At 22.2% G+C, this 24,065-nt stretch overlaps 9 protein-coding genes across 9 annotated transcripts; 3 read left to right on the top strand and 6 right to left on the bottom strand.

The window, feature by feature from the left end:
* Positions 1-920: 920 nt before the first annotated feature.
* Positions 921-2,288, top strand: SRAE_2000322200 (Iron/zinc purple acid phosphatase-like protein; the record flags this gene model as incomplete). Its single annotated transcript, XM_024654390.1, has 2 exons — positions 921-987; positions 1,042-2,288. The coding sequence occupies 2 exons, from the start codon at positions 921-923 to the stop codon at positions 2,286-2,288; spliced, it is 1,314 nt and encodes a 437-aa protein (XP_024507766.1).
* Positions 2,289-2,590: 302 nt separating this feature from the next.
* SRAE_2000322300 (IP17340p) lies at positions 2,591-4,510 on the bottom strand (the record flags this gene model as incomplete). Its single annotated transcript, XM_024654391.1, has 4 exons — positions 2,591-3,290; positions 3,369-3,720; positions 3,779-3,862; positions 3,910-4,510. The coding sequence occupies 4 exons, from the start codon at positions 4,508-4,510 to the stop codon at positions 2,591-2,593; spliced, it is 1,737 nt and encodes a 578-aa protein (XP_024507767.1).
* Positions 4,511-9,143: 4,633 nt separating this feature from the next.
* On the bottom strand, positions 9,144-11,790 carry SRAE_2000322400 (Hypothetical protein; the record flags this gene model as incomplete). Its single annotated transcript, XM_024654392.1, has 4 exons — positions 9,144-9,146; positions 9,281-9,444; positions 9,737-9,809; positions 11,053-11,790. 4 exons carry the CDS (start codon positions 11,788-11,790, stop codon positions 9,144-9,146), a joined length of 978 nt encoding a protein of 325 aa, XP_024507768.1.
* Positions 11,791-14,738: 2,948 nt separating this feature from the next.
* SRAE_2000322500 (Hypothetical protein) lies at positions 14,739-15,118 on the top strand (the record flags this gene model as incomplete). The annotated part of the gene is made up of 2 exons (XM_024654393.1): positions 14,739-14,891; positions 14,936-15,118. 2 exons carry the CDS (start codon positions 14,739-14,741, stop codon positions 15,116-15,118), a joined length of 336 nt encoding a protein of 111 aa, XP_024507769.1.
* A 1,762-nt stretch (positions 15,119-16,880) lies between these two features.
* Positions 16,881-18,252, bottom strand: SRAE_2000322600 (Protein kinase-like domain-containing protein; the record flags this gene model as incomplete). Its single annotated transcript, XM_024654394.1, has 2 exons — positions 16,881-17,840; positions 17,884-18,252. 2 exons carry the CDS (start codon positions 18,250-18,252, stop codon positions 16,881-16,883), a joined length of 1,329 nt encoding a protein of 442 aa, XP_024507770.1.
* A 430-nt stretch (positions 18,253-18,682) lies between these two features.
* Positions 18,683-19,451, top strand: SRAE_2000322700 (Aspartic peptidase domain-containing protein; the record flags this gene model as incomplete). The annotated part of the gene is made up of 2 exons (XM_024654395.1): positions 18,683-18,692; positions 18,757-19,451. 2 exons carry the CDS (start codon positions 18,683-18,685, stop codon positions 19,449-19,451), a joined length of 705 nt encoding a protein of 234 aa, XP_024507771.1.
* A 153-nt stretch (positions 19,452-19,604) lies between these two features.
* SRAE_2000322800 (Amino acid transporter, transmembrane family-containing protein) lies at positions 19,605-20,980 on the bottom strand (the record flags this gene model as incomplete). The annotated part of the gene is made up of 2 exons (XM_024654397.1): positions 19,605-20,916; positions 20,961-20,980. 2 exons carry the CDS (start codon positions 20,978-20,980, stop codon positions 19,605-19,607), a joined length of 1,332 nt encoding a protein of 443 aa, XP_024507772.1.
* A 259-nt stretch (positions 20,981-21,239) lies between these two features.
* Positions 21,240-21,883, bottom strand: SRAE_2000322900 (Hypothetical protein; the record flags this gene model as incomplete). Its single annotated transcript, XM_024654398.1, has 2 exons — positions 21,240-21,383; positions 21,437-21,883. 2 exons carry the CDS (start codon positions 21,881-21,883, stop codon positions 21,240-21,242), a joined length of 591 nt encoding a protein of 196 aa, XP_024507773.1.
* Positions 21,884-23,009: 1,126 nt separating this feature from the next.
* SRAE_2000323000 (Hypothetical protein) lies at positions 23,010-23,567 on the bottom strand (the record flags this gene model as incomplete). The annotated part of the gene is made up of 2 exons (XM_024654399.1): positions 23,010-23,304; positions 23,350-23,567. 2 exons carry the CDS (start codon positions 23,565-23,567, stop codon positions 23,010-23,012), a joined length of 513 nt encoding a protein of 170 aa, XP_024507774.1.
* Between the last annotated feature and the right edge of the window lie 498 nt (positions 23,568-24,065).

The raw sequence follows: 24,065 nt of genomic DNA on the forward strand, positions 1-24,065 counted from the left end.
AGATAAAATATCATTAGTATTAAATTGATAAAGAGTAAGAGACAAAAAAAATTCTTTAAATTTAGTTAGAAAAAATTTATTATTCTTCTAAAGTTACACCAAAATTTTTGCAAAGAAAATTTTGACAAAAAAAAAAATGTATAGAATTTTTGCACTTCTTTTTGGTTTGTTACAATAAATATAATAAGATAACTAGAAAAGAATTACTACAAATATAATAAAAAATCGATGCTGTAGATGGATAGAGAAATATGTTAAACACTAATGTCAAATGCAATATTTTCTATCTTATTCTTACTTTTCTATTCATAATAAAACATAATACATAACAGATATTATATTATTGAATAGTGCTAATGCTCTATTTTATAATTCTTTCAATTTAATAAAATGTCAAATAAATATATACAAATATTAATAATAAAAATTGAAAAAAAAAAATTATCATACTATAACTTTTTTAATCACATATGATAATATACTGATAAAATTAGTTGATATACAAATAAAAAAAAAAACAACAATTTTTTCAAATAAAAAGTATAAAAAGCAAAAAATTTATCTAATCATATCTAAAAAAAAAGATAAGATAAAGTATTTATACATGATTTTAGAAAATGTAAAAATATTCATAAACATTATATATCATTTTTAACAATAACTATTATACTATCAATCAAAAATTAAAAAAAAAAAATTTTTTTTTTTCATATTTTTTAATCAAAAAAAAAACAAATATTTAAACATATTACTAAAAATAACGTTTAATAATAAATATAAAAAATATGTCTACTATTTATAAAAACTCTAGCAACACTTATGGCATATTTTATTTCGCCATTATTTTTACAACTTTATCATTTGTTATACAATTTGGGGAGTTTAAAAATTATTTGACTGATGAAAGAATTCCCCATTGGATGAATGGTAATCCAAATGTTGGTCCTGATTTTTCACAACCGGAACAGATCCATCTATCATATGGAGGTTTGTTTATAAAAATATTTTATCATTTAAATATTGAATAATTTTTTTTTTAAGGGGATGTAACAAAATTAATTGTAACATGGTTAACTTTTGATGATACATTCAATAGTTATGTTGAGTATGGAGAAGATATTGATAAATTAAATAATATCATCAAGGCAAAAGTTCATCTTTTTAATGAAGGAAAAAAAAGGTATATTCATACAGCTACAATAGAAAATATACAACCAGGAAAAAGATATTTTTATCATGTTGGTTCTAAATATGGATGGAGTTCTATATTTTGGTTTTATGGATTACAGGAAAGACCTGATGGTGGATATAGATATGCTGTTTTTGGTGATATGGGAAATATTAATGCTAGATCATTAGGAAAATTACAGGAGATGGCTCAGAGACATGAGATTGATGTTGTCTTACATGTTGGTGATTTTGCTTACAATTTTAATACTAATAATGGAGATTTTGGTGATCAATTTTTTAGGCAAATAGAACCTGTTGCAGCATACATTCCATATATGGCAGTTGTTGGTAATCATGAATCAGCAAATAATTTTTCACATTATGTTAATAGATTTACAATGCCTTCAACTGATGATAATCATTTCTATAGTTTTAATCTTGGTCATGCTCATTTTACTGCTTTTAGTACAGAATTTTATTTCTATACTAATTATGGATGGATGCAAATTTTTAATCAATGGAAATGGTTAATTAATGATCTTCATACAGCAAATGATAACAGAGAAAAATATTCTTGGTTAATAAGTATGGGTCATAGACCAGCTTACTGTTCAACATGGGATGGTGATGATTGTAGGTATTTCAATTCAATAATACGTACTGGTCTTCCTATAACACATGCATATGGGTTAGAGAAATTATTTTATGAAAATTCTGTTGATATTGAAATTTGGGCACATGAACATACATATGAAAGGATGTTTCCCGTTTACAATAGAACAGTTATGAAAAAAGGTCCAAATCCATATATTGATCCAATAGCTCCAGTACATATAATATCAGGAAGTGCTGGATGTCAAGAGAATACTGATACATTTATTAAACAACCAGGTCCATGGAGTGCTTTTAGAAGTAGTGATTATGGTTTTAGTGTTATGCAAATTTTTAATAAAACACATATTCATTTTCAACAATTATCAGCAGCTGAAGATAGAATAATTGATGATTTTTGGGTAGTAAAAAATAATAAAGATGGTTACCATAGAAAAGGTGCAGCAGAAAAATTGTTTCGGGAGGGTGAAACATACCTACCACCAAAAGAAAATGATGAAAAATAAAAAAAAAAGTACAACAAAAAAATTTAAAAAAATTGTTTATATTTATTATTATCAACGATTTTAAAAAAAAAATTATTTTTTAGAAGAATTAAATTCAATTTGGGTTTTTTTTATCATTTTTTAATTTTTTGTTCTAATAACAAAAATTTTACGAAAAAAAAAAAAAGATATAGGCAGATAAACATTATAGTAGAGTATTTTTAATTTAATAGTGTTAATACATACATAGAAAAAAAAAAAAATGAATCCCCAAATAAAAATGGGAATTGTAGTTAAAAAATATAATTTAAAAAAATATTATATTAACGAGTAGTAGTGTTGTGAATAGAAATACAAGATACTCCATTTTCATCAATATTTACTGTGGAATCATCATTAGTATTATTAATAGTAGATTTGTTATCCGTTGAAGATTTATTCTTTGAAGAATTAGGTACATCCAATATAAGATATCTAAGAATATCACTTAATGATACTATTCCTAATATTTTATCTTCATCATCTACAGCAACAAGTCTATGTACTTGTGATTCAACTAAAATCTGTACAATATTAATTAATGAATCAGTTGTTCGGAATGTCTTGACACCTTCAAAAAGATCATTCCTATGACTAAGTGCATCACTAACAGTAATATCAAGATTAATGTATGCCTTATCACTACACAAATTTATGGCATCAAATTTAGCATAAATATCTACAACTTTTCCATCATCATCAACTAATGGTAATGCAGATACTCTTTTTTCTAAAAATATTTTTAATGCTTCAACAAGGGGTGTATTAATAGATATTGATATAACATTCTCCCAACAACCAATACCAAGTTCTTTTGGTGTTTTATCCATAAATGTAGGTTTTGGAAGATCATTAAGATATAAATTCAGAAATTTAATCAACCTTTTATGTGTTAGAATATAGTTTACATTACCCGTCCCTGAATTTAATACTGGTAATCTATGAATTTTCTCTTCACACAACATTTGAACTGCCTTGTACAAACTATAAGATAGATTTAATTAAAAAAAAAATATATATATATATATTATAATATTTTATATAAATATTTATATTACTAACCTTTCTTGTGGATCAATAGTAATAAATTTTTTTAAATTACCATCCTCTTTAAATTGTTCTCTCCATTCAACAATTTTTTGTTCCTCTAATTCTTTTATACCTTCATGTGTAGAATCCTTATTATAATATTTAACAAGAATAGATATAAAATCTGTTATTGTTAACATTCCTACAAATTCTTGTTTTTTTGAATCATATAAAGGAGCTGCTCTGACACCATTATATATTAAAGCAAAAAATGCTTTTTTAACTGGTAATTCAATATCCAATATTACTAATTTTGATGATGTTGGTATAACATCATAACATTTGTGAGCTTTCATAAATAATGAATATACAGCATCTTGATTTTCTGTAAAAAAAAAAAAAAATGAATTATATTATTAAAAAATTTTTTTATAAAAGCCAACCAAATATAATCTTATTTATCTCTGTCAGTCCCATATGATAAGATGTTGAACTTATCCCTGGACTGTTCTCAACATGCATATGTGCTAAGGTACTCTAAAAATAAAAATTTGTTAATATTTATTAAACTTACGTGATTCAAGAGCATCATTCCAATCTTCAAAGTCATAAACACTACTAGAGTCAAGTCTTGTTGCAATAAATAAATTTCTGTTAGAATAACTTAATGAAGAAGATGTTCCACTACGAGCAGAATTTGATCTTAATGGTATTAATATTGGAACAGAAGTATTTGTTGGGTTTCTGGGTGATACAGGACCACTTAAAAAATTTTGTGAATTGAAGATATGTGGTGAGGCACTATTAGATCGAAAATGTAATGGATTCTCATGTAAAGGACATATCAATGATAATTGTGAATAAACTGGTGTAGATTTTTTTTGTTTAATTTGTGGAAAAAAATCTCCACATGTACAACTAGTTTCAATATTAATAGTAGAAAGGTATGAATCTTTTTGAGAAGTATCTGTAGAACTTTTCACACGTCCTCTTGGTGATTTTGTAGCAGAAGGTTTACGTAATATCATAAAATTATCATGTTTTTCAACATCCTCAAGAATCGGAGCTGGTGCTAAAGAATTTGAATTTTTTGATGATGAACCGGAGGATGATGAGTCTGACTTATGACGTTTATAAAGAGCATGTCTTAGGGAATTTGCTTTACCAGCAAACATTCCAATAATAGATTTTCGTTTATAGATATATTATTAATAAATATAACAAAAAAATAATAGCACTAAGAAAAGTAATAATTTATATTATTGATAATTAATTAATCAAGATAAAACAATAGAAAAATGATAAACTGTTTAAGAAAATATTATAAAATTAATATTAGTAAAAAAGTAATAATGTTTTAATGTAGACATACTTTTGAGTGCTTCGTAATTTATGGTGGTACTTGAATAATTAAATCGTTATGTAAACTTTACATAATTTTTATATATATTTCTTTCTGTATATTTTTATCATTTAACAAGAGTAGAAAAGATAAAAAAAAATTCCACTAGTTAACTTCTATGCTATGATATTAAAAAATTTTATAATAAATAAAACTTATTTTAATACTAATAAAACTAAAATAGACGTTTAACAATAGTAATATTTTGCTAAATAACAAATGAATTCATGACATTAAATATACTAATTAATATATATATCTTTATATTTAACAAAATATTAATAAAATATCATAGATACAAAAATATATCAACACAATTAACTTTTTTTTATATAACTGTCATATAAATATAATGGTATTTATCCTTTAAAATATTATTTTTCTTATAACAATAGTTTATATAATTCTTTTTTTTTTTAAATATATCTCATTAAGAATGAATTAATTAATATATAAAAATAAATAAATAAATAACTATATATATATTTAAGTTATTTATATAAAAAAATAACTACTCTACAACAATATAAATAATTTTAAATATTGTTAGTTTTATGGACTAATAATGTAAAAGTGAAATTAAAAATCTATTTATATATTTTTTTTTTTATTAATAAAGAAGCATTAAAAATTCAGATTTTTATTTTATATCCTTAAGTTCTTTCATCATATAAGTACATTTATTATATATATATATTTTTATTAAATTTACAGTACAAATAAAAAAAAAATATAAAAAAAAATAAAAATGCTTATTTTATAATAATGGGTGGAATCTATTGACTACTAAGTAGGAATGACAAAAAAAAGTCAATGCATTGTAACAAATATATATTTACTTGTTAAGGATATTATAAAAATAAACAAATAAAAATTTATTTTGACATCAGATTACTTTTTTAAATAACAAAGTTTATATATATACATAGGTAGACACACATATATATATATATATTGGCAAAATTGAAAAAAAAAAATAATTTATAAAATTAATTTTTTTCTAAAAATAATCTACTATTAGCCACATGTGAAGGATATGTGGAATGTGGCATATAAATATCTATAACTATATCATATAAAATTACATACACATTTACTTTCTTATCACAAACCGAAAACCACCGCTCACGTGGTGTTTGATGCATATAGAAGGAAAACAGTTAAACGAAAATGATTTTATACTATTTAATTTCTTGTTTGTTAGAGTTAAATATTTAATAATAATAAAAAAGATTTATTATAGTCCTTTTAAAGAATTAGAATATCTATTTGTACGTAAAACTTAAGTTTATCATAAAAAAAAAATAAATATAAAAATGTTGTATCGATATTTACAAGTATATATAGATAAAAGATCATTTTACAAAATAAAAAAAAGTACTACATTGAAAAATTAGAGCATTTCAAAATTAACTTTAGAATACTAGTATTGAAGCGTAAACAATTGATATTATACTTTTTATCTAGTGATAAGCTTTTACCATTAAATGATGGTAGAGATATAACGATTATACTACAAGTTTTTTTTTTTATATTTAGATATCTATTTTAAAAAGATAGTAATGGTACATTGGCTTAAATTTATAAATATTATTAAAATTATTAATATGCTTATATAACTAAAATATATATATATATTTTAGTTCTAACGACAACTTTTAGGGATTAATCTGAAAATATATTTTAACTTTTTATGATGAGAAAAAAGATAGATAAGCATTAATAAAGATTATATTAACAAAAAAAAATTAGTTACATTTTTGTTGTATGACCATTATAAAATTAATTTTTCAATGATAGCTCAAGGTAATATTATATTAATTGTAAAAATTTTAATTTACTTAATAAAAACAACAAAAATGTATTTTAAAAAAAAAAAGAACACTATTTTTTCAATATAAAAATTAATTAATGAAATAAATTAATACATAAAAAGAATTCAAAAAATAATTTAACAGATTTAGATGATAAAAATTTTTTTATCAAATTCCATTCACAATTATAAAAATTATTGCATAGAAAAAGATAAGAAAAAATTAAAATAATAACAGCAAAAAGAAGAGAAACAAATATTAAAGATTATCGCTAGTTAATATATAAAAAGGTGAAGGTAAACAAACCAAAATCAAACAATTATGGAGAAAAATCATTCTTAGTTAAGGTTTGATTAAAGTATATAAAAAGGGAAAGGAAGATTGAAGCATTTTAAAATGTGAAAAATAAATATATTGAACATATATATTCATTTATACTACACTATAAGTTTTATGCCTTCTTTTAATTTCCTTTTGATCATTGAGAAATAAAAGTATTAAAACCTTAAATAAACTTTAACTTTTAAAAATGTTTTGTTTATGGTCTTTGAGCAATTATAGTTTGTTATCAAAAAGTTTCTTTTTTTTCATGATGAATAATAAAATAAATTAATGACCAAAATATAATCAAATGAATAATGTAATATTTAACTTTCATCATATTATATATATTTTATATTTAAAATCAAAAAATTAAAGATTTATTTCTCTTATGTTTTTTTTTAGTATTAAAAAAAGAATATAATAATAAAAAATGCATAAATTAGTAGGAATAAAAATATTGAAGAAGCGTCAAAGAGATATTCATTTTAAAATACGCCACTTAAAGTTCATTTTATCAAAAAAGAAGGAAAATATTTATCTTAAATAAAATTTATGTAGTAAAAGAAATTGTCATGTTTAAAAGTTATTAAAAAAAAGAAAGGGAAATTGAGAGAATAATTAACTTAGTCTTATATTTTGCACTATTATGTTCTTTTTTAATATAATTACTACTTTCTAAAATTGTTTAGAAAAAATATAGAATAAAAAAAAAACATAAGCATTATGTATTGGAATATCATAAAAATATAATTAAAGTTAGTAAATCTATTGCCTAAAATATCTAGAAATTTATATAATAATGTAAAGAGAGAATAAGAAAAATTAGCATTTAAAAGTTTTAAATGTTAATAAAAATTTGTACTTCAAATCGTAAATGGCAAAATGAAGGAAAAAAAAAAGGAGGAAGTATAGTGTGATATGTTAAATGAGACAAAAAAGAACCTCATAACAGAATAATATATTGTTATATATAAGATATTACACAACAACAAAATTACTTGTGCAAAGGAATATTTTTATAGGAGGATTAAAAATTTTTTAACTATTGAATTTTTATTGTTCACCACAAATATGTGTAACAATATGTTAAAAATAAAAAAGAATAAGAGGAATTATAAAAGTATTTCAAAAACAACTTTATAGAAGGTAAATAATAAGATGCTTAAGATAAAATTACATTGGCTTTAAGATAAAATAGAATATTTCAATATTTGGACAAAAAAAAATAAATTTTAAAGTTAGTTGATATAATATTAAAATAAAATAAAAAAAATAATATTGAAACATTTAGAAAGTAATTGTTGGATATAAATATTGTCCAACAAAACATTTAATAAAGCCAAAAGAATTATATAAAAAAAAACTATTTCATTTATGATATACATATATATATTCAATTACATCATATTAAACTGAAAGAGTTAAAAAGAGGAGATCAGAAGATCAGTAGATCGGAAATGAATATATTGAAAACTTGTAAGTTTTTGATTTTAAATAATATACACATTCGTCGCTGATAAATTTTAACATATGGTATATACGGGTTAAAAAGAGAGATTACATAAACGAAAAATTAAATTCAGTTACTATAAGAGAAATGATGGATTAAGAAGGTTTAACAATACTATTAATAGTATATATATATATATGTATTGACTACAAATCCATATAAAAATAAACTATTTACAATTAATGACAACAATTTATCATATATAAATTTTATAAAAGAAAAAAATAATAATAACATATTTAGAAATAATTTTTATGTATACAATGGAATTTATTCATTTGTATACATTTATATATTTCATTTATTTGTTAAATTGTAATAAATTATAATAAATAATTTTCTTAGAATGATGAAAAAGAAATTCAGTGTTATAAAAAAATTATAAATAATATTAACAATTAATAACTAGAAGAAAAGGTCAATCATTTAATATTTAATGATATGGAAAATAATAAATTAAAAAAAATATATGAAAAAAGAACAAAACAAATAATGTGTAATAAATATTAAAAAATTTATTAATTTTAATATTAAGGTTAAACATTAACAATAAAAAAAAAATTATTAAATTTTTGTTCAAGTATTAAAAAAAAAATAAAACATCAATCTTGTATATTGGTACATTAAAATACCTAATGATATTTTTTAATAGAATAAAACAACAACATTTTTCAAATTATATTTTCCTCATAAAATCACATGCTAATACTAATATATAATAAATTATTATTGAAAACTAGAATGTACTACTGCTACTACTACTACATCATAAATAATAAAATGAAATTTTAGTGAAAAAAAACTTGACTTTTAAATTGTAAAATATTTGTTATTACTGTTTATAGAAGAAGATGCTCTTGAATCTATTAAAATTTTTATTATAATAAAAACATACCTCTTTGATAAGCAATCCTTTACCACGGGGGCTATGACTAATTTCTTCCGGTAAACCTTCAGTAGATTTTTGATAAGGCCGATTATACATCATATTAGTTGCTTTAAATGAATGAGATAATCCAGAAGTAGATCCTGATTTTTTAGTATTGTTAGATATTTGAACTAAAAGAAAAAAATATTAACAAGACAAGACGACATTTTGATTAAATTTTAAACCATAGTGTAAATATATATATATATACAATTAAGTGTAATAAATTATCTAGCATCCATTCACTATATCATAATTAAATATGTACTTTTAGTGATTTAATTACTGTTTGTCAAAAATATCAAATTAATTTGAAAGGATTAATTTGAAAAAGTAAAAAAAAGTTTTATTTATTTATTTTTTCTTATACTAATGTGAAATGATATCAAATAAAAATATTTTACTATCAAAAAAGAAACTTACTGGCCTCTGACATATTTGTATTGTTATTGTTGAATTGTTCAGAGCTAGAATCTCTAAGTAAAGTTGATGTACACTAAAAAAAAAAATTATTACGTATAAAAAATATTATATATAATTAAAAAAAAAATATTTTTAATGTTTGAAATTAATTATAAAAAAAATATATGATTAGAACAAATGTTTAAAACACTAAGATATTGATTACAAAGCTGTTTCATAGTAGTGATACAATGTAGAACCAATTATCATCACAATTGAGAGTAACATTGTTAGTAAATATATAATGTCTAATGATAGATGATGAAGTTGAAGACAATGTTTACATTGCTTTCTTTTTCGACTCCCTTAGTATTTAAATAAAAACGTTTAATACATTTTATTTATAATAACATAAAAAGAAAATTTTATTTAATTCTGATTCTTAAAAATTCATTTTATAGAAATACATTTGTTATTATAAAATTTACTATAAAAAGATTTTTTATTTAAAATTCTAATAATTTTTATGGTATTACTTTATCATTATTTAAACTAAAAATAAAATATGTATTTTTATGAATAATCAACATCTTTTTTTTTAAAATATCTTATATATATCTATTGTATAATTTTTTTTTTCTCCTAATGATATAATTTTTACAATTTTATAAAATATATATATAAAAAAATATATTTAAAAAAGTGAAAAATAATATCTACCAAAAAAAATATATCTCTTAAAAAGGAATAAAAAAAATATAAATAAAATATTTCTATAGAAAATATTTTTTAAATAATATATAAAAAGAGTGTCCATTTACTATAAAAATATATGTTTTGTTTACAGTGTATCAAAAAGTAAAATTATTTCCAGAGGTTCTCTAGAGATTTAAAATAGTAATAAAATATTTTAAAGTACTTTCAAATAATGAAATAGGATGATGTCTAATAGTTATAAAAATTATTTATCAATTGCTACCTTAAAAATAGATGTGATGTGCAGAAGTGGAAAATAAATTATTTCTACGAATAATTAAAATAAAAAAAAAAAAGAAAAATAGCTTTAGATAAAAGTGCATGGAAAAATGATAGATATTTAGTATGGGACTTTAAAAGTTATAAATTTAACAGATTGTATCTTATTATAAAATGATATATAATGTTTGACATTTTTAGAAATATATTTAATTATAATAGAGAAACGTGTATTTTACCAGTATTATATTAATTAATTAAGTAGTATATATGAATAAAATATTAATTTAAATGGGTAATTAAATTTTTATAGTCTAGTTTTATACTTTGATTGAATAAAAAAATATTTAAAAAAAACATACCAATGAAGCTGCTCTATTTCTTCCTTTAAATGTAGCTTTCATTTTTTGTGCCAATGAATGCCTTTTTTTAGTAATTGATGAAGGAGGATGTTGAAGTGATAATGGGTGTGTTTGATCATTAATTATTGGAGAACATCTTGGTGATATATTTGAATCACTATCATTAATAGAACATTCAGATAGAAGATTTGAACATGATATGTAGAGATCTCCCTCATTTGTAATATCATTGAATAATTGAGGATTAGAAGAAGCATTAGAAGGTGTAAGGTATTCAATATTATTCTGCTCATTATTTTGTGGAAAAACAAGAAAAACTCCCTGAGATTTAATAACACGATTCTGTCGTAGGAGACATGTAGCAACAGTACCATTGTTATGACTATTCATACTTCCTCTTCTAGGTTTTTCTTTATCAACACCTTCCTCAATAACATCATGAAGAGATCTCTGTAATGGAACAATAACACTAGGTGGACTTTCATGTTCCTCTGGTGGAAATCCTAAATCTTCATCAAGTGAATTAACCAATTTATGAGGGATTGACTTAAAAATATTACTTGTTGTGGTAGATCTTCTTGGTCGAATATGAAGCTTTTCCATGACATTTTCTAAAAATCTTCTACTTGGTGATCCATTATGATTAATAAAGTCATCTGAATGAACATTTCCCTTCTCAGATTCAGAAAAATATCTCCTTCTACGATTTGATAACTTTGAATTATCATGAAGATGCATAATAATATGTTAAAATTAAACTTCCCTAAGATTACTATGTCAATCTAAAACAAAAAGGAAGTCAGAAGTTTATTTGATAAATAAAAGGATAAAAATGACATAACACTGCTATCTAAAAAAATTAATATCATTTCTTTATCACAAAACGTTGTGTGAAAAATGCATTATCACAATTAATAATAAAATCAAATATAAATTATAAAGAAAAGATATATATACTTTAGTCTTCAACAAAAATAAAAGTTAAAAATGAAATAACAAACATTTAGTCAAAAATAAGACAATTCAAATGTTAAGCTACCTTTTTGTTTTCTTTTTATTATTAAAAAAAATAATAAAAAAAAAACCACAATTTATTTGACTGTTAAAAATAATGATAATTTATATTTTTGTATGACACTTGAGGTATTAAAATGATAAAATTTAAAACAATCATCAAATGACTAACTTCCGAATGAGATAATATATTCATGGATAAAGAAATGCAAAAAATATCAATCAAAAATATTTCAATAATTTATAAACAATATTGTTGTTAAATATTTTAAGAGTAACTGGACTATAAAAATAATATAAAAAAAAAATATTATATATATATACATATAACATAACTTAAAGAAAATAAGAAATGTTTTAAAAGAGAAAAGAATAACATAATGAAATGATAAATTAAATATTAAAATTTGATTATTGTTATGATATATAAAAAAATTATGTAACATCAAACTTTATAATACATTAAATTTTTACCACTATTGATATTTCAAATAAAATATTATATATAAAATATTATTTATACATTTTTAATAACAGTACATAATTTACAATTAAAAAATGCCAGCTAAAAATAAAATGTTTATTTTTTTTTCCTTAACATCTCCCACATATGCCATTTTTATCTAGTATTATAGAAAAATATTAATTGAAATCTCTCATAACAATATTTAGATATATAAGAGCAGGTGAAAATAAATAAATGTATAAAATGTTATAGGAAATGAAAAAAAAACTTTTCGATCAAAAGGTCATTTAGATATAAATTGATTTAAAATTTCTTAATGATAATTATCTATAAAGGATAATAAAAAAAAAGTAACATAAAATAATAAAATATCTCATCAATAAAAAAAAAACTCAATAGTAAAGAAGATAAAGATAAATACAAAAATTAGAATAAATAGATAAATTTAAAAATTTAAATATCCTACTAAATATCTTTCACTTTTAACATATTGAAAAATGTTTTTAAATAAATGAAAAAAAAAGACAACAAAAATTTGTATTATTTAAAAATATAAAGTGGTATCATTCTTCATTACAAAACATTTATCATACAAAATATTACATGCTTAAATAAACTTTAATTTTGTAAAATTTCTAAAAAAATTTCTCTATCAATTTTTCTTGATAACTAATCATAATAATTCTACTTTTTTTTTATGCCCAATTAAAGTATAAAAAAAAAAAATATATTTGTCAAATAATTGAATGTCAACAAAAGAAAATTTTAGTACTTTTTAACTATGAGAATATCATAATTTCTATAACAACTATAGGTATAAGAGATAATAAGTTGATATAATATTTTAAAAGTTTGTTGAAGAAAAAGAAATATATGTGGAAAAAGAAGGCAATTGTTATTAGATAAAAAAAAACATTTTTTTTGGTACCTTTTTTTTTATTACACATCTAATTTACATATATAAAAATATAAATATTTAAATTATAAATCTCAACATTAATCATTAATAAAAAAAAAAAATGTTTTGGTCATTTTAATGGAAATGATCTATTAAAGTACACACTTTAAATTAAAATAATAAGTTTATACAACTATATTTTAAATTATAAGATGTGAAATTTTTGACAAGAGAAAGGGAGAGAGAGAGACAAAATAGTCATTCAAATGACAGACACATTTTTAATGCCTTATGACAATTTTTATAGATAGACAAATTAAATAGATTAAAGATTACATTTATAGGTAAATGTTGCCAAACAGTATTATAAAAATAAATCTTTTTTTTTTATATATATATTTAATTGTAAAAAGAAAAAAAATATATATATATATATTGAAAATAGTTGTTTTACTATCATTATTTTCTTTTTTTGATTATATTATTTTAAAATGATATTGTGTGTTGTCAAAATATATTATACTACATTATTTCTTCTGTAATTTATTTATTTGTTATAAACTAAATAATATACATTAAAAACATTATCATACAGAGTTGTTTATTTTATCGGAAATGGTTAAATAAAAAATTTATCTTAAAAATCAAAAAATACTAAAGAAACATTATCGTTACATATACTAAGTAGAGTTTATTAAAAATCAACATATTAATCAGTGAAGACTTTTCTCAATGCGGCTATACCAACATATTAATAGTATTTAAAAATATCATCTTACAAATAATAAAAAGAAGTTTCCTGTTGTTATTAAAATATTTTGATATAAAGTAAAAAAAAAAACATTATATCAATAAATATGTTGTCACTATTTACAATAAATTATTTAACTTCTATTTTTTGGTATTATATTTTATTGGTCCTATTTGAAAAAGAATACACCCTCATATAGTGAAAATAATAGTGATATATATATTTTATTGTTAACTATATATGTATATTATATCATTTCTAAATAATTTAATAGTCATAACGATGAATGTTTTATGAAACAAGAGATTATCTGGATAAAAGATGATTTCATTGGGAAGTAAATTGAAATTAATACTATGCGAAGATAGTTAATTAAATAAATATAAAGAAAAAAAAGTAAATATAATGAATATATATATATAAAAGATTCAACTACAAATTTATCATAAATAAAACTTTTAACAATTGTTGCCATTTATTTCCTAATTATTTATATGAAACTAAAGAAAAAAGTTTTACTTAAAATGTACCTTAGTAAAATTTTTACAAACATAAAAATGTATGTAATTTTTATAATTATTTTATTGACAATTTCGGTGATTCAAAATGTTGTTGATGGAAAATATTTACAAAATGACAAAATTGGAATATTTAAACATAAATCAACATTTAATGACAATTTTAATAATAATATTGATAAAATAGATAAGGTAAATATATATTTTAGAATTATATAATATAGTTATATTTTTAGGATGTTTTATCACTTACACGCATATTAAATGAAATAAAAGAATATTCACCAAATTCTGAGGAAATAAATTATGATACTATAATACCACAAAGAGTTCCAAAAAATATTAAAACTCGTGAAGATAGTGATAATTATTCACATCTTCATATTTCAAGATGTTATTTTAATCCAGTTAGCTGTTAACTCATATTCATAAGTATATAAGAAAAACAAAAATGTTCATTAAAACATTGGTTTATATGTACTATGAACATGCAAAAAAAAAAATGTTCCTAATTAGCAAAACTAATTATTTATAAATACTTTTTTGACAAAACTATTATAAAAAAAAAACACTATACCATAAATAAAAAATTAAATGAAGCCAATATATTAGAGTGTGGAGAGAAACTATATAAATATTATGTTATGTTATGTTACAAACAAAAATATATTTTATCAATATTTACAAAATATAAAAATAAAAAAAAATTTGTCTTAATCTATCGGATAATATTTATATCTTAATAAATTTTTTTTCTACAATATTTCATTTTTATTTTGACATACATGTATTAATTAAAAAGAAAAAACTTATTTATCTACCGTATAAAATACTTGAAATATTACTTACTTTAAAAAAAGTTATATAAGATTTTTTTTTACAAAATGCATGATCAGTAAATAAATTTTCTTCTAAAATTACAGTAAATAAAATTAGTATTGCTTTTAAAATATTCTTATCAATTGTTATTTACTTTGAATATTGAAGTAATAAAAAATGATATTATATGTATAATAAATATTCATGATATTTTAAATGTATTACTAATTTTTGTTATTAAGATAATATACTTTATTATCTAATTATAATTTTATCAGGATGACATTTTATTATTAAATATTTCTTATTTTAATACTATTTTAGCTATAATAATAATATCATGTTGTAAAAAAAAAACTTTTAAAAATATTTTTACCATTTAATAATATACTTTAATATATTCTCCAGACTCTTATACTTTGTTTTTATCATTAGACAAGAAATGTAGTCTTTTAAGGCCCCCAAATAAACATTTATAAAATGCAATATATTAATCTAAGAATATTTTATATCACTTATTTTAAATTATGTTAAACGATAAAGTACATTTTGTATATTACTTGTATTATAATTTATTACATCAAATCTAACATTTATACATTTTCTTCCTCTCATAAAATAAATTATTATAAAATAAAGGAAAAAATATTATTCATTATTTCTAGAATAATGTAAAAAAAGTTAGTCTATAAGTTGATGAACAATTAATAATTGGTCTTTGAAATTATTTTTTTTATTGTTACTGTTTTAAAGAAAAATGTCTTTTATTACTAGAAGTCTGACTTTTTTTTTATTTTCATTTAATTGTACTTTAACAATGATTAAATAGAAAGTATAATTTAAATGTTAGGGAAAATTTAAATAGTCTAATTGAGATCATTGTAAGTTTATTTGCCTATCGAAATTTATATTTTAAAATATATTTGGTGAATTTTTATTATTGAAAAAGATTCAATATACTAATATATAATTAAAAAAAAATTTCGAAGACATCAAATATATGTATAAACAAATTACAACTATTGTGTTTAATTTACCAACTTTTGAAAATATCATGTCTATTTATTTCATCAAGTAAAATGGATGTGATTATATATTGTTAAACGATAATTTATTTTAAATTAACATCCAATTATATAGTTAAATTTTCTTTTTAATAATTATGTAAGAACAACTAAACTTTTTAATTACTTTTATTTTAACAATTAAAAATTTTAAAAAAAATAAATTCAAATTTTTTAACAAAAAAAGATTTTTTTTTTTAAAAATAATATTGTTTTTTAAAAAGTATTTAAGTAATTGATATAATGAAAAAAAAAATTTATATAAAGCACACAAAAATAGTCATTAATGTTAATAATTTTAAGCAGGAGATTGAATTGTTTCACTATTATCATTTTCAATAGGTCTCTTTTCCAGGATAAATCTTGGAATATCTTCTGGATTAGGTTCAACTTCAAAATCATAATTATCATCTAAATCTTCTATATTACCCAAATTTTTATATATATCTTTACATAGATCTAACAATTTTGGATAAACCATTGAATCATACTTATCTGAAGAAGTAATAGTCTCCCATATTTGTTTATACTCTTTAGGAAGTTCTTTAAAAATTTTTTCTCTCAATATAAATTCTTTTTTTGTTGATAAAACTTCATTTCTACGTAATGATTTCCAGGGAAGATCTCCAAGTAAAAGATCAAGTATCATATAAAAGGCAGCCTCTAATTCATCTCTTGCAAAAATTCCTGGTGGTGGTGGAAAAACATCAGCTTCAAGGAAGTAAAATGGTGAGTAGTCTGATGAACCAAGATATTTAGAGGGATTCTTGTACAAATCTTTAACAGGTGGAATTAATTTACTTTGATCAGGTTTGATATATGTATAGTCATTAAGATATATAGATCTTGAACAAGCATCAAAAGTAAACTTTTCAGTACCAATATTATGTAAAAGATAACCATATTCATGAACTTTTTGAAGAATAGAAAAAAGGTCAAAAGCAAATCTTCCAATAGTTCCGTGTGAAAATTGCCGTTTTCCCATAAATCTAGTGATATCTTTTAATGTTGGACCACTTTTGAAATAGATAGCCATATATATAAAATCATCATATTCACCAACTGAATGAATTTGTGAAAAGTATATATGTTTACTATCATCTTCAGCTGCTTTTAAAAGTTTATACTCAGTCTTAAGAACAGTTTTAGTATTTTTTTTTTTATCAATGCGGACAAATAATTCTAATTGATCACAATCAATATCTGTACAAAAATAGCCAATTCCTTGTGAATCAATATAAGTTTCACGTTCATAAATCTAAACATAAAATATATTTTAATTTTTAAAAGTATTTTTTTACCTTAAAACGTTCAGCAAAAACTTCATTAGTTTCAAAAATTGGCAATCCATTTAAAAGTTCATAAGTATTACCATTAATAATAGTTGTCTCAGTAGCTTTATATTTATTTATCGGTGGAATACATTCTTTATTTTCAATGTTATGAGATGGTTCTTCGGCAAGTGGTATAGAATTTGAAGGTGGTAGTAAATCAATTGAATCTACTTGAGATAATAAGTCTTTTATAATAGGTGTACAATTCAAAGATTCTGTCATTTCAGTAGAATCGTTCTTTAATTTACCATTATCTTTTGTACCTACTTTTTTAGGATTTTTCTTAACAGTTGAAGTAGGTTTGTTTTCACAAGGAGTTAAAGTACTTTCAGCCATTTGTTAAAAATTGAATTAAGCAATTTCGTTTGAATATAAATGAACAATATTTTAATGAATATGTTGTCACTTATTTTTTTTTTTTGCATTTTATATATAAAAAATTTGATTACAATTTAAATTTAAAAATGCTATATAAATTTTTTTTACGTATCATATTAATTTGTCAAAAAATTTCAATACAAATATATATATGTATGTTATTTAAATGCTCTATACGAAACAATGTTTTAAAAATTTAAATTTTATTACTTTAATGATAAAAAAGTAAATATTAGATTAAGGAGTTACAATCGACACTAATTATATAAAAGATCTGCATTATCACAAAACTAATTAAAATGGTATATTATCAGTGAAATAAATAAAATGCAATGATATTTATTGGCTTATCATTTCATTTTTACATTTATTTTACAAAATTCCTCTTATGAAATTATGTTAGTTTTCTATATAAAACTATATAATTATTATTATTCATTTTTAATTTTTTTTAAATTTTAGTCATGAAAATAGTTTTATTCTTTTTGGTTTTAATTGGAGCAAGTAATGCTTCTTTGATTATTGATATTATCAAAAGTTTAAATCCTGAATTGCTAACAACATATTTCCCTATTGGTAAAGCTGCAGCAAGTAATTGTGTTGATACAAGTTTTAATCATTGTCAATATAATTTTAATAGTGCTATTGGTATTAATACAGCTCTTAATTGGAGAAATGGAAGTTCTTTACAATATCAAGTTGATAAAGTTTCACAGGCGTCACTTACTTCATTTGTCAATGTATGTGCTGCTAGTACCAAATTTCTTCAATGTTTAGGTACATCTTTCTACTCTTGTATTGATCCATTTGCCTTAATGCAAAGACCAAATGCCGATTATTCTCAAGTACTTCAATACTCAAATATTTGGAATCATCTTTTTTTCACTTGTAACTCTGGATTCGAAATTATTACAGATATGGAAACTTATAATAAAATAGTTGCTCTCGGTAAAACTCAAGGAGTACAAAATTGTATGACTAATTTCCAATCAGGTATGGCAAGTAATCCAAATGGTCTTTGTTCTAATGGAGATGTATTCATTCAATGTATGAAAACTCAATATGATAGAGTTTCTAAACAAGCTGGTTGGGCACTTTGTGAAGATGCTCGTGTTGGTTTTGCTTCAAACTGTCCAAACCTCCGCTGTTATGTTTAAATTTATACTAAACATTTGTGTTAACAATTATGTAATAAAAACTTTTAAGTGACATTTAAATCATTTTATATAATAACTCATTAATTCCTTATTATTCTAAAATTTTATTAACAATACTATTGATTTTAAATAAAGTAACTTTATGTTATATATTTATATAAAAAGAGCTTGACCAATAGCTTTTAATGATGAATATGTTCCTGTAACAAATCCCAATAATCCAAAGGACATCAAAAAAATGTTTTTGATCCATACAATTGAAGTTAAACGATCTTGAGAATAATAAACTAACAATTCAATAACTGGTGGAAAAAGTAATGCTAGTGCTGTACCAGCAAAACTTCCTACAAGTGAAATAAATAAGGCAAGATGGGGAATTAATTCAGCTAAAGAAAGAATAAAAAGAACTAGACATCCACGTGCACTATATATTAACATTGTTTGTTTTTCTGGAGCAATTTTTCTAGTTATCCATTTTTCTATACGCTCAATTGGTACATAAAATTGTAAAGGAAATGATACCATTATACAAAGAACAAAAAGAATTTTAATTCCTTGATAAAAAAGTTCATTTGGTAAATTTAGAGTAATAGTATCTAAAATAGTATCTTGGAATGTTAAATAACCAAAATATCCAATTGTACAATAAACAGCTAAAACAAGAGCACAAGAAGTGTTTAATACACCTGTATATGAAATAAAATGTTCTGGTTCTGACATTTGATTTTCAATAGGTAAAATAACGCAGATTCCTTCAAATGCAAACATTACTGTACCAAAAAATAATGGTAAATCTCTGATATCTCCAATAGCTGGTACTGACCATGATGGATTGATATTTTTAAATAAATACGATATTACAATTCCTACAGCAAATACATAAACAAAATTTCCTGCTAAAGCTAATGGAGCAAGTACTTTTAAATGTCTTATTAAACATAGACCCATTATTGGTATAAAAAGTAATGCAATCCATGTTGCTTGGGACAATTGAATTGTTGATGTTTCATCAAAAAATTGTTTCAAATTATCAGCCATAAAAACAAAATATACGCAGCAAAATCCTATCTGAGCAATAAACATATTTATGTTGACAAGTTGTTTAGCAGCATAACCTCTATGTTTAATCCAATTTGGTCCCAATTCAACAGCTGTTCTCATAACATTAGCATAGTCAATTTTTTGTAAACCTTTAATTGTACAAACAAATTTGGCAGAATGAACTAATTGTCGACAACAGTATGTGCATACGAAACATATAACGATTAACAAAAATAAACCTAAATATAGGCCAGAATGTTTAAAAGCTAGTGGTAATGAAAGCATTCCTGTTCCCATCATTACTTTAATCATATGAATTAGTGCTTGTTCTGGAGTTAAAGAATTTTCTGTTTTTTCCCTCTGTGTTGGGGTTTCATTCCTATCATAATTATGATGGTTCCTAAGTAAAGGTTCTACATCTGAACTAAAAAAAATAAAATAAATATAATTGGTTTCATTATAACTTACACTCGTACTTCTTCTGTCATTGTTAAAAAGTAACTAATCAAATCAAATAATCAAACTTTTATTTATATATAAACCCCTATTACCTTATCATTATATGCTTTTTCTACAATATAAAGAAAGAGATAAAGTTTTCTTTTTATATAAAAAAGAAATTGTCAAACATTTAAAAATAGAAGAAAAAAAAAAGAGATATTTATTGATTTAATAGACTATTTGTACAATAAGACATTAGTTCATTATCAAAAAAATTACAACAAAAAGTAAAAAAAGTTTAATTGGTCAATCAAAATCTGAACGGTCTAGCATTCTTCGTTTCTTCATCGGATTGCCAACATCTCCACCAGTAAATCCTCTTTTTGAATTTGACGAATTCTCATGCTTTGACCTGTCATTTCTATCTAAACTGAATTTAGTCGTATCATCCTAGAATAATAAAAAAATATTAATACAAAATTAAATTCAAGTATGAAACTTACAAACAACGGAAGTTGAATAGATCCACTTAACGATGTAAAGTGTTTCTTTACTCCATTAACTTCATCAGAATTGCGAGAAGCGAAAACAAACTCATTCGGAGCACAACAATCAACGTAGAAACATTTTAAATTCTTGCTTTTCAAATAATCCATGAAATCACATGGACCAACACTGCTATCAACTACAAATAATTTAAAAGATTCAATATTCCCTTCTCTAGCTGGTCCACGACCTCCACCACCGTAATTACTTCTACCATTATCATTGCGTCCACCATTGTAATGACCCCCCCTTCTATCATCCCTTCTACTACTGTCGCGTCTATCTCCGCCACCATTTCCATAATGTTTACTTTGATAACTGCCACCATGACGGTTTCTATCATAATAATCTCTTCTATCATAAGAATCTCTTCTACTACTTCCTCTATTTCCTCCGTACGACATTTCTAATCTGAGATTAAACAAAAAAAAGCTATGCAGAAACACAAAATATGAATAAATGCTCACAAATACGAATATAAATAATGCAAATAGTTAAACAAAAATTAAAATTTCAATAGAAAAATAAAATACGTACTATGACAAAAAAAAAGAATAGAAATAAAAAAAAATCCAAAAAGTAAAGCTTTTTGATCACATATCCAAAAAAAAAAAAGATTGGGAATACGTCTTTGAACAGAATGTTACAGCTCAAAAGTAAAATTGTCTACGATAAACTAAAATTTAATATCACTACAGAAGTTGATATTTGGACTTTATTATTGGTGAAAGAAAAAAGAACATATAAATAAAGTAAAACAGACAAGCGGCATTATATATAAAAAAATAAAAAATGCTGTAGGGATTAAATCACTAATAGATTTTAAAACACTGAAAAATAATTTTAATGGAAACAAAAAATAAGAAATAATTTATTTGTAAAATACCATCCAAAACATAAATAATATTAAAAATGTACACATGCCCTTTGATCTATCCTCAACCTGCCAATATATAAATCAAATTTATGCATAATAGTAAACTCAAGGCTGAGAAAACATACATCCATCATCAATTTAGCAGAGAAAAAGGCAGATCAACAATAAATGCATGATAAAGATTAAAAAATAAGTATACGTAATTTGGAATTACGATATGACACTTGATATTAAGCTTCTTTCGTATAAAGAGAATATTCTTATAAAACATGAAGAAGAATTTCAATTCTGAAGATTTAATTCAGAGTAAAATATAACTTTAATTAACAACTGATTCAAAAAATTACCGCGACTATTTAATTTAATTTGTTATGATATTGTCGTACACCCTTAAGATTTATGTGTAAGACTTAGTAAAAAAAAGTATATCTGAGCATATTGTTATGCATGTAAAAAAAATAATATTATAATAATGAGCAACACTTTATGAAGAAAATAATGTTGTAAGTATAGAACTAAACATAATTGTCCCCATCCGTTAAAAATGTAAAAAAATCAAGATAAGTTTTTTTATACCTAAGGTAAAAATATTGTATTCATTTACATTACTATTGGAAAGAAATCAATCTTTGTAAGGGAAAAAATTAAAATAATTAAAGTTTTCCCTGTTTTTTTGCAGCTTCATACATCTCATCTTGAAGTGCTTCCATGATTTCAAGGCGTTGATGTGTAACACCTGTTGAATCAAAGAGTAATGTTGGTTTTTTCCAGTAGTTGTCACGAACACGTTCCCAAGACCATGGAGCTGTTTTTGTGGATCTATCAAACCACACTTCTATTTTTTCAAAAGAATAGTAGGTTGTAAAGAAGAATAAAACAACCCAACAACCAGTAAGGAAAAATAAAGGATATACTTCATAAGCATGTCCTAATTTACGTACCAAAAATCTAGAAAAATAAATAAAAATAGCAATAAAAAAAATAATATTCTACCTCATTGCAGTATCTCCTGGCTTTTGTGGATTTGAATAACGTTTGTCTCTTGAATAATCACGTTCATATTTGAAGTAACCACTTTCTGTAGCTGGCATAACTAATTTCTTAGCAGCTTCCTTTGGTTTGGGTGCTATGACATTTGATCCAGCTCTTCTAGCAGCAAATGAAAGAACGTAACGTGGAAGAAGTCCAACAGAAGCTTTAGACAATGACATCTACAAAATAAGGTATATAATTTAAATAACAAGTGAAATAAAATTAAAAATTCTAGTAAAAAAAGCGGAATAAAGTGCAAGCATAGAAATAAATAACCAAATAAAAATTGAGGACATTGTGTACATATTTTTCCAAGAAAATGTTGTTTTCTTTTGACAGTCGTTATAAAAGAAAATATTTTAAGGTTAAGGTACACATATTCAACTTGAAACGTATTCACAGAAAAGTTTTAGTTTAACGAAAAGGTGTTTTTTTTAATAATTCTAAGGGAATCATAATAATTTTTGTAAAAAAATAGAAGATAAACATGCACAAAAATCATTTTACTATTTTTTGGAAAAATAATAATGTTTGTTATCTTAAAATTTATTTATGATAATAATTATACAATTGAAGCAGCTTAATAGAACTTTTAAAAAAAATTTTCTAGACAAATTTTAAAAACACAAATAATCATTTATAAAATAAACAAATTTTGCACTTTTTTGTATACGATT

The sequence above is a fragment of the Strongyloides ratti genome (assembly GCF_001040885.1).
Source record: "Strongyloides ratti genome assembly S_ratti_ED321, chromosome : 2".
Classification (NCBI taxonomy): domain Eukaryota; kingdom Metazoa; phylum Nematoda; class Chromadorea; order Rhabditida; family Strongyloididae; genus Strongyloides; species Strongyloides ratti.